Source organism: Alnus glutinosa, chromosome 14, assembly GCF_958979055.1.
Source record: "Alnus glutinosa chromosome 14, dhAlnGlut1.1, whole genome shotgun sequence".
NCBI classification, from domain to species: Eukaryota; Viridiplantae; Streptophyta; class Magnoliopsida; order Fagales; family Betulaceae; genus Alnus; species Alnus glutinosa.
The window spans coordinates 712,912-723,230 of NC_084899.1; the positions used below are offsets into that span (position 1 = coordinate 712,912).

The 10,319-nt window shown below is 33.8% G+C and overlaps 1 protein-coding gene across 1 annotated transcript; it reads right to left on the reverse strand.

Annotated features, from left to right (window-relative positions):
- Nucleotides 1-4,642: 4,642 nt before the first annotated feature.
- LOC133858020 (trimethyltridecatetraene synthase-like) lies at nt 4,643-6,430 on the reverse strand. The gene is made up of 2 exons (XM_062293431.1): nt 5,522-6,430; nt 4,643-5,316 (listed from the first exon to the last, which is right to left on the reverse strand). The coding sequence occupies exons 1-2, from the start codon at nt 6,428-6,430 to the stop codon at nt 4,693-4,695; spliced, it is 1,533 nt and encodes a 510-aa protein (XP_062149415.1). The 3' UTR covers nt 4,643-4,692.
- Nucleotides 6,431-10,319: the final 3,889 nt, after the last annotated feature.

Here is a 10,319-nt window from a genome sequence, read left to right on the forward strand (position 1 = left end):
ATAGCCATATGGGGACTGATCACCAGCCACTTATATTGGTGGGATCCATGTATGTAGGTTCCACTCACATGGGTTCTACCAATGTGAGTGGCTAACATTTTTTTTATATTATTATTTTTTTTACATGTCTACATAAGAGAGGAAAAAGAGATTCGAACAAACAACCTCTACTTTATTGAGGCGTGATTTCCAGCCGATCGAACTACCCCTACAAGGATCAATCCTCTATTTATTTATTTTTTCTTCAAATTAGCTTTGTTTTCTCTCACCGACATGGGGCTTGACGACTTCGGCAGTCGTCTTAGGCCCTTAACTAATAATTATATAATAAATTTATATGCTTCAAAAAGTATTTTAAGGTTCTAATATAGTAAAAATTTAATAAAATACTCTTTAATTAAGATATGTACCCACTTAATTATTGTACAATAAAGATTATTTCCAAAACAACTTTAAGACTCTAATATGATAAAAAATTAATAAATAGTTTTTAACTAAGGTCCTCAATCATGGTAAAAGTAATTACAAATTGAAAGTCTCATTATTCACATTTAAAAAAAAATCATAAATTCTTGAAAAGTCCTACTTATTTACTATTTTTAAAAGTCCAATTTTTACATTCGATCATGAAATTAGTCCAACGTGAATAATTTTTTCTCCAATGTTTATTTGAATTGAATGTTTAGAAAAATATGAAAAGTCTTCAAAATGAACAGATTCTCGATCATTGTTTGTGTTGTGCATAATAGATAAAATTATACTTTGGCGAGTCTTCAATGTCCAACAATTTTTTTTGCATTATGTTCTCACATTAATCTTTATATAACTTATTTCTATTTTTTTTTTTAAAATCTTATTATTTCATGTCTTTAGATCAAGTGATAAGTGATTTTATATCTAATAAGTTATTAATTTTTTTTTAAAAAATACATTATACAAATAAAAGAAAGTGCTCTAATTGAGGCTCAGATATATATAAGCGAAAAAGAAACAACGTACTTTAGATGTCTGGAAATAAGTGAGGGGAGGCTGTGATCAATTAATTGAATTCATTGATATGTACCACCAACCCAACCCAACCCAACCCAACCCAACTGGTCCGGTCCAACAGAGACAAAGGGCTCAAATTGTTTTGTTTTATTACGAGGCTAAAAATTAGTGTTGCCTTTGAGTTTGACGGATTCTGTAATGAGAAATGCTATAGCGTCTATCAGCGTCTTTGTTGAGTTCTTCCCGATGAGGTGGTATTATTTTTTATTTGAAAATTTTGCATTGTCCTTATGAGTTGCAGTTCTTTTGAGAAAACAAAAAAAAAAAAGCAAAAAATCAAAAACAAGAAACAAAAAATAAAAAATTCTTAAATCTGAAAAAATATTATTTAAATAGAATAGTAACAATGAATAGCTAAAAAAAAAAAATTAAAATAATAAAGTTATTGGGGTGTTTTAAAAAAATATGGAGCGATAGTAATATTCTTTGATTGCGAGCCATAAAATCTTTTAATCAATATTGAAATTAAGCCATGTATATAATACAACCTCCAATCATTCAACGTAACCCAAATAATAATTAAATAAGAATGGTGGAAGATTGTTTGGGCTCCTGTTTCTATCCCTCGGCATTCTTTCATGCTTTGGCTAGTTTTCAGGGATGCTTTAATCACTAAACAACGCATGTGTTGCTGGGCTTATTCAGGACAGATTCTTTGTCCTTTCTGCTATGTAGCTCAAGAGAGCCGTGAGCATCTTTTCTTTAGATGCAGTTTCAGTAGCGGATTTGGACTGAAATCATGGCTGAGTGTTCTTTTTAGAATGTGCCTTTGGATTGGGATGATATTGTAGTCTGGAGCTTGAAGGTGATGCAGGGGAAAAGTTTAAGAGCAGTTTTGGGTCGACTGTGTTTTGGAGCTACTGTGTACCATATATGGAAGCAGAGGAACGACCTTTTGCACAATAACACTCCACGCATGGAGGAAGCAATTTTGACTCGTGTTAGGTGGAAAGCTCGAGCGAAGATTGTAGCAAAAGGGAAGATCAGCCATTTCAGGAAGTTTATGAACCTTGTTGCTAAATGGAATCTGCATTCTCTGGAGTGATGGGATGTTGTGAGTCCTATGTGTCTTTGAGGATTGATGGGGGTTTGATTTCTTTGTTTTGATCTTGTAGATGGGTGTTTGTTTTTTGGATGCTCGCTTTAGTTGATTGTGTCTACTAATAGCAGGTTCTGGTAGTCTTTGTATTATGATGTTGCTTACTGTGTTCTTGGAAGCAGTAGGCATGTCGTTGATGTGTTTTTTTTTTTTTTTTTTTTCTCTCTCTTGGTTTCCTAGCTAGGGGTTTGTTGTCCCTATGCAGGAGTTGTTTCCAGTTTTCACTGGAGTGTATTGGTTGCTGAGTTGAGCCTTATAAAATCTTTTATTCACAAAAAAAAAAAAAATTAAATAATAATTGTTTAATTATTATAATAATTTTTTATAATAAATAATTATTATTTTTATCATTTTTCCACATTATTTTTCATAACACCATTCATTATACATAACTTTTCATACCTCCAATAATTTTCTACCATTATTCCACACTACTTTTCAATCTAAAAAATCCAGCACCCAAACACAATTTCAAAGAGAATTTAAATTCTACTCATCACCCAAACATATTTTATTTGTCTCGAAATTTCAAACCAAACAAGAATTTAATTCTGATTTTAAAAATCCAACACCCAAACGGACCATAACAAACGGAGCCCAATGCTTCCAATGGACCATGCAATAATGCTCAAATATTATTTATATTCTTTTACTTTTTTAAAAAAATTGCAATCATTAATGGAGAATAAGTTAATTGAGCGGTTCGTGATAAGATCGAGTTTGACTCGTGTTTGAAATAAAATTAAACGAACTAAGCTTGAACAAAATATCTAGCTTGGTGATAAGATCTTGTTCGACTAGTGTTCGAAATAAAATTAAATGAGCCAAACTTGAACATTCAATACTCGACTCGACTCGGCTCGAATACAAAAATTAACACCCTCTCCAATTTTCCAAATTTGACTTTGGGGAATTAGTCAAATATTCTTCCATTCCAATTACGGGAAGGAAAAAAATTGGAGGAAAAAGTATACTTATTTAGTTCACAGAAATAGCACAGTTGTATCAAACAAATTCTTAGAGTATAAAAATATCTTAAAGATTCAATTATGAAACTCAATTCTTGAAGTGCCTTGATGACATTGTTCGAACACCTTTCGAACGAGCCTGTGATCGAGGCATTTTGATTGACATGTTAAATCTTTGAAAACTTGTCTAGTTCGAATGCCATTCGATCGATCGAGATTGTACGTGAACGACCTCTTCTTATTTTCTCTTTTTGGCTCACGTCACACCTAATCTATCATTTCAAACACAAACATGAATTCAGTTTATGAGAGAAGTGAAATTAAGTCTTTATATTTCTCCCATTTATAATACTAACATTGTATTATATACATGGATTAAGGATTTATGTGTTTATAAGATTAAAAAAACAGACTTTAGGCCAAACTATGTAAATCGTATTGGGCAAAGCTTTGCCCTCACATGACCTTTCATAATCAATATTGTCCGAACAGTTGGGTAGTGGAGGGGAGTTCTTCTTCGGTAATATTTTAGTTGTTTTGTCGTTGAGTTACGGTGTAACCATCTGAAAAATACGTTAGTCACATCTTCGTTATCACTTTAAAATGAATAGTCAAATTGAAAAACTCCCTAAAATCACCTATGTAGTACAGTCTCACCGCCTAATAAAAAACCAATGTAAGACTTTTAACATCCATTACTATCTTAGTTGGTAAGGAAAAATTTTTGTATTTAAAATTATTCTAATCACTCGTAAAGCTTTATAAATAGAGCTTTGTAATCAAATCAAATATTATGAAAATAATAATGCTATAAGGAGGACCTTGATCCTTATTGAGTCCTCTCAAAGTTGATGTGATTTAAAATTATTATTTGATCAAAATCTAATAATGATTTAATTGTCACATATTCAATGATGATTGTAAAAATCATATCAATTTTGAAAAGAATCAAGGAGATCACGAGTTTTCCTTTTAGTATTACTTTTCTTTCTATATCTTCCAGTTTACTATGAAACTCTATATGGTATAAAAATCCTAAAACGACCAACGCTGTTCTTTCTCTCCACCTGCTGCTTCTCAGATAGTTTCTGTCGAACACCTTAACCACAGCCTCGCTTTTTCGTAGTGTTACAGCACGACCATTCATAATATTTGTACACACATACATTGTAATTAAGCATACCATCTACACGCTTACAATGAATCCCAAACCATGCATATGGGACCATGTGGCAACTCACTATTCAAACGCAATCATAATTAAAACATGTAAAAGGCTAAAAGCATAACCACGTACGTAGAGAGCCAATATCACACAAAACAGCTTTAAGAAAAGAGTAATGCTACACATCATCCTCTTGTCCATCTTTTATCCTCCCAAAATTGATGTGGCTCTTAAAATCACCATTTGATCAAAATTCAATAATGATCTATCATAAATTTAATGGTGATTTTAAGAACCACATCAAATTTGAGAGGACAAAAAGAGGACAAGGGGATGATATGTAGCATTACTTTTAAGAAAAAAAAGCGGATACAAGATGGATAATTGATCGTGCTAGCTAAAAGTGACAACTAATAAAGATGAAGTGGGAGCCGTGGCTTCATGACTGCAACTAGCGGGAGCTTTCTAGATGTAACCAAACCATAAACTTCCTCCATACTCAAATCTTCTGCCTTCGTATTGTCCGGCAAATTCCATTCAAATCCATGCAACATGTTAGCCAAGCTAGAGGTAATCATTTTCCGTCCAAGGCTGTAACCAGGGCACATCCTTCTTCCTGAACCAAATGGCAATAGCTCAAAATTGTGTCCCTTCACATCAATGGCCTTTCCTAAGAACCTCTCCGGGCGGAACTCTTCCGGTGCATCCCATATTGAAGGGTCTCTTCCCATACCCCATGCGTTTATGAAGACTGTACTTCCTTTACGAATATCATAACCAGCTATGTTACAATCTTCAAGAGCTAAGTGCGGTGCAAGCATTGCGGCAGCAGGGTGTTTCCTCATTGTTTCCTTCATAATTGCATCGATATAAGGAAGTTGCGGGATATCTTTTTCTTCTACCCATCTGTCTTTCCCAATAACCCTATCCAGCTCTTCAGTGGTCTTTTTGATGAGGTGCGGTTGCTTCAGGAGTTCCGACATTGCCCATTCAACTGTAGTCGCAGCGGTATCTGTGCCTCCTACTATGAGATCCTATATATATATATATATATATATATATATATATATATCAATGAACAAAAACAAATTTGGTTTAATATTTTTCACTTAAATATAAGTCAAACAAGAAATAACATTACAATTAATTGAGGAATTAAGAGGAAGAGAGAAATATCAAAGAAGAGCCGCAAAGGAAGAGAGTGTGTAATATTTTATATCGAAACAAATGGGGCCTTACCAGAGTCAACGCCTTGATATTGTCATTGGTAAGCTTAACATCATTATTGGGATCATCAGCCAAGTGCAATAAAAAATCCACCAAGTCCTTTGGAACAAAATCTTTCACTCCTTCTCTCTTTGCCGTGTGTTCATCTAAAACGTGGTTATAGAATTGATCATATTTTTTGGACACAGCCTTCATTCGCTTCACGTATCCCTGCACGTCCAAGGAATCGAGGCAGGGTATCCAGTCCCCTATGTTCAACACCCCATTAAGCAAGACCAGCTCGTCCAACATTTGTTGGAATTCCTTGAGCCTTACTTTTGAAGTTTCAGTCTCATATTCAGATTCACTGAAATACTTCTTACCCAATACAATCCTGCTGATAATGCTTAGAGTGAGCCGCGAGATATGCTCTTTCACCGTGACTGGCTTCCCGGCCAAGGCGAATAGGCGTGAGAAGAGAGCACGCCTTTCTTCAACACGAATATACTCGTAGGACTCGAGTCTTTTTGAACTAAATAGCTCGGACATAAGTATCTTACGCCCTTGGTGCAAATATGGTCCGTAAGGTGCCCATGTGACATCGGTATAGTTATAAGTGGTGTACTTCCCGGCGGCAGTTTGGGGTCTAGAGGCGAAGATGCGATCATATGTCTTTAGGAATTGCTTTGCCATCTCCGATGATGAGGCAACCACAACTGGGAAGGAGCCAAACTTAAGCTGCATAATTGGTCCATATTTTTGTGACAATTTATGTAGGGATTGGTGAGGGAGGGGGCCAATAAGGTTTAGATTGCCTATGATGGGCCAAGGTTTGGGACCTGGTGGAAGTTTTAGCTTGTGGGATCGAAAGGGGAAAAAGAGTAGTAGAGCAGCTAGCCATGCCATAGCTAAAACAATGGCCCAAGAAGTAATGAACTCCATTAATGCTGGGGAGCTTGGTGTTTGCACAGGTGAGAATTGGCGGGTATATATGGTTTTGGGGCCGGGGGTTTATATATATGGGTCTAATGAAGGCTAGCAGTGTGGCCTTTCATTACCCGTCCTTAAAGTCTAAAGAGCAAGCGCTTCACATGGCGTGTAATTAAATATTATTTAACTTTTTTTTTTTATGATCAGTTGAATCTTAGGTACCTGCTTACTGGGTGTAATTAAAACATTATGCACGTTTTTAATGAGTTAAATATTGCCTACCGACTGAGTACATGAAATTAATATAAAATTAACTGGTTTGATTGATGAATTTAACTTATTTAATTAAATGAGTCGAACTATGATTGATCTATATAATCTTATATTATGTTTCAATACGATTTGAACTCGACAGAGGAACACAAATTATTACCCATACTCTACATCAAACTAAACGAGATATAACGGTTCAGCCTTTTGATAACGAATCACGTATGATTCGTGTGTATGGATTAAGCTTAAGTGCTATAAAAAAATTGTAGCATGTATAGGTGCTGTTATTTTTTCAATAGTCAAGATCAAACTTTATTTTCTCTATTTTTTTTTATAAAATATTTAAAACTAGATCTTATCATTAAAAAAACTACAGTAATGACTTTTTTTTTTTACGACACGTATGCCTAATTCCAAATGGTGCTTTTTGTCACTGGTGGGTATATATGGAACTTGCTGCAACAAGAGTGTGAAAAATAGTGTTCTCTTTCTTTCTGTTTTGCTGAATCTGTGAGAGAGAGTAGAAACTTCAATTTTTTCATAATATAATAGAGAAAAATTGACAAGACTGCCTAAAAAACTCTGCCTTTTGTGAATAAGGTAGCTCCTCAGTTTTTCTTTCTATCGTGTGTTTCTTCTACCTACTACAAGTTGGCCCTCCACTCATAATTAGAGGTTTTTAAAAATTTAGGAAAAGATTTACAAAATTTAGAGGTTTTTAAAAATTTAGGACTCTCGTCCCTAACTTTTAAGGGCCGTTCCTTTCCTGCGAAATGAGAAAAATACTCACGGCGCACAACAAGTGTACAACAACAAGACACAATGAAGTGGAGCCTACACATTGAGCCCCACTTCATTGTGTCTTAGTGTTGTGCACCTATTGTGCACTGTGAGTGCAAGAACCACTTCCCGTAGAGTTATGACTGAATAGCGCGAAAGTCCGCACCATAGTTTTAGCTCTTTTTTTTCTTTTCTTTTTTCCTTCCTCTTTTGTCCAACATGAAGACTTTTTTAAATTCTTGAGATTTAAGGTGGAAACTAATTATTAACATGGAGTTTAATTGGATAATTCTTCTTGATGATTTCAGGTTAATTTATCCAATCGAGACATAATATAAATACATTATATATATATATATATATATATATATATATATATATATATATTGTAGGTCTTATAAATTCAGTGATTAATTTAAAAAAAAAAAGTACATTAATATATAAAAAATATAAAATATCATTTTTCTGTCCAACCAAAAGCCAACAATTCCGTATACAAAGAAAAGTTAGATAAGGTATCAATTAATGGATCAGTAAGTCCTCATGCATTGATCATATGATAAAAGTTGATGGCACGTGGACAATTATATATAGAACATGGTTTTTTTTTTTTTTAAACCCTAATTACGTGGATAACGAAAAGATATGGCATGGTGAATTATTGCACTCCCACATAGTACCAATATTAATGTACCTGGAGTCCCATCTTTTATTTTAATTTTTCTAAAAAATAATCAACTTCAAAATATTTTAATTTTTTTTTTTACTTTTTATGTTAAATTGATAATTTTTTATTACTATTCAAATAAAAAAATTTACTAAAATATATATATATTTGTTTTACTTTTCTATGTAAATTCATTTCCACTACTAAAAAAATAAAATAAAATTCTAACCCAACAATTTTTACAGACACCCCATGTTTCACTCTTTCCTCGTTTTAGTCGTTCAGTTGTTGTGTTCGATCATGACATAATTAATTACCAATCGGATGATTACTTCCCGACAAACGTATCTTCAACACTATCCATATACAGTATACTTCATATATATATATATAATGTATGTGTATTATTGCATAATAATTGGATGGTGGGGTCTCTCTCTTACTGCCCATTCAAAGATCGATGTTCACATGAAAATTGATCATGCTTTTTTTTTTTTTTTGCCTACTCAAGTAACTCAACTATCTTACCTAGCCTTCCTATTGCTTAGGAAAAAAGAAAAAAAAAAAAAAAAAAAAAAAAGGGGGAGGGGGGGCATGAATCAAATTTGGATTTTTATTTTCGGATTAGAGGAAGAATCAGAGAGAGACGAGACTCAGATCTGTTGTTTTCTGAGAGAGAGAGAGAGAGAGAGAGTGGGAGAGGAGAAACGAGATCGAGAGAGCTGAGCAGTGAGCAATTTCCATGGAGGAAACAGGTCAGAGAGAAAAGAAGATTGAGGAGAGAGAGAGAGAATCATTATTTTTTATTTTAAAAAAAAAATCATGGTGGTAAAACTTGTTGCTGCCAGGAAAAATTGTATTTAATAATTTTTTTTTTTTTAGTCTCCGAAGACCTTGTCACATTAGAAGTCTCTCATGTGCCATTTTTGTGTCCTTCTAAAAATGAGGTTATTTTTAAAATTATCATTGGGCTTGTGATTGATCACTATTGAATTTTGATCAAATAATAATTTTAAAAACCACTTAATTTTTTTAAATTACACAAGAATAACACGTAAGTAAAGTCAAAAAGAGAATTTTTTTTTTATTTTTTATTTTTTTAAAAAAAGATTTGTACCTTAAAGTCAAAAGAGATTTGTACCTTCGGGCTTAAAGTCACTACCTAGTACTTTTTTTTTTTTTTTTTTGATACTTGAAAATGGAATTACAAAACTAAAGCCTTGACATACCAAAGCTTAACAGAAAACAAAGTCAATAAAAGATATAATAAATAAGGTATCCAAAAAACTAATAGGGAGGTGGATCCTTCCCACTAACTATTCGGATTGAAGGGATAGGGGGCGGATAGGTGGGAATGTTGCCAGCTGTGACCCTGGCTACGACCCAATGTGCTATATAATGAGCACAGAAGTTTGCACTTCTATTAACCTTTCTCGCTAACCAAAAAGTATCAGCAGGGATTGAGGCAATGGTGTTATGGATGGTTGAAGAGATTCGCCAGTCTTATGAAATATCTGGATGTTGAAGAACTAAAATAACAATCTGTGAATCTCCTTCAAGAATAAACTTTTGGATATTTAGAGAAATAGCTAAAGAAGCAGCAAGATTTGCCGCTAGAGCTTCACCTTCATTTGGCTGACATGGTGAATTAGTCTTGGTGTCTATTTTAAGAATATGTCCCAAATGATTCCGACATACTGCAGCTTATGTCGAAAAAGTATCTCTAATGGCCGTATCAAAATTGATCTTGAACCATTGAGGTGGAGGAGGGATCCACTTTTCTTCTATTGGGTTGGAAATAGATTTCCATGCCACCATATGTTCTTGTGAAACTTTTAAAACTTTCCTAGCCAATAGAAAGGCATCAAAGGAAAGATCCTCATGATAAGCCTTGTTGCGGGAAGACCAAAGTAAATCACATGTCACTGTTGCAAAAATTTGGAAACAATGATAGTCTTCTTTCGGAATTTTGTGAGTCGATCTAGGTGAAAGAATTACTTTAATCCAATCCAACATATTGGTGAAATTGAAAGCCATTGAGTCAATTGGCCAGGAGAAATGGCGCCGTATTACTCTAGCAAAGATACATTTAAAGAATAGATGTTGGATTGAATCTTCTCCATATTTGTATAGATGATAGACAACAATATCTATAGAGGAAAACACAGAATTTAATCTCTC

What these genes read in the sequence shown, in the direction of transcription:
- LOC133858020 (XM_062293431.1), bottom strand. Translation starts at nt 6,430, where the DNA reads ATGGAGTTCATTACTTCTTGGGCCATTGTTTTAGCTATGGCATGGCTA. An exon ending in ATATCAAGGCGTTGACTCTG is followed by an intron (nt 5,317 to 5,521) that starts GTAAGGCCCCAT and finishes ATATATATATAG; the next exon opens with GATCTCATAGTAGGAGGCAC.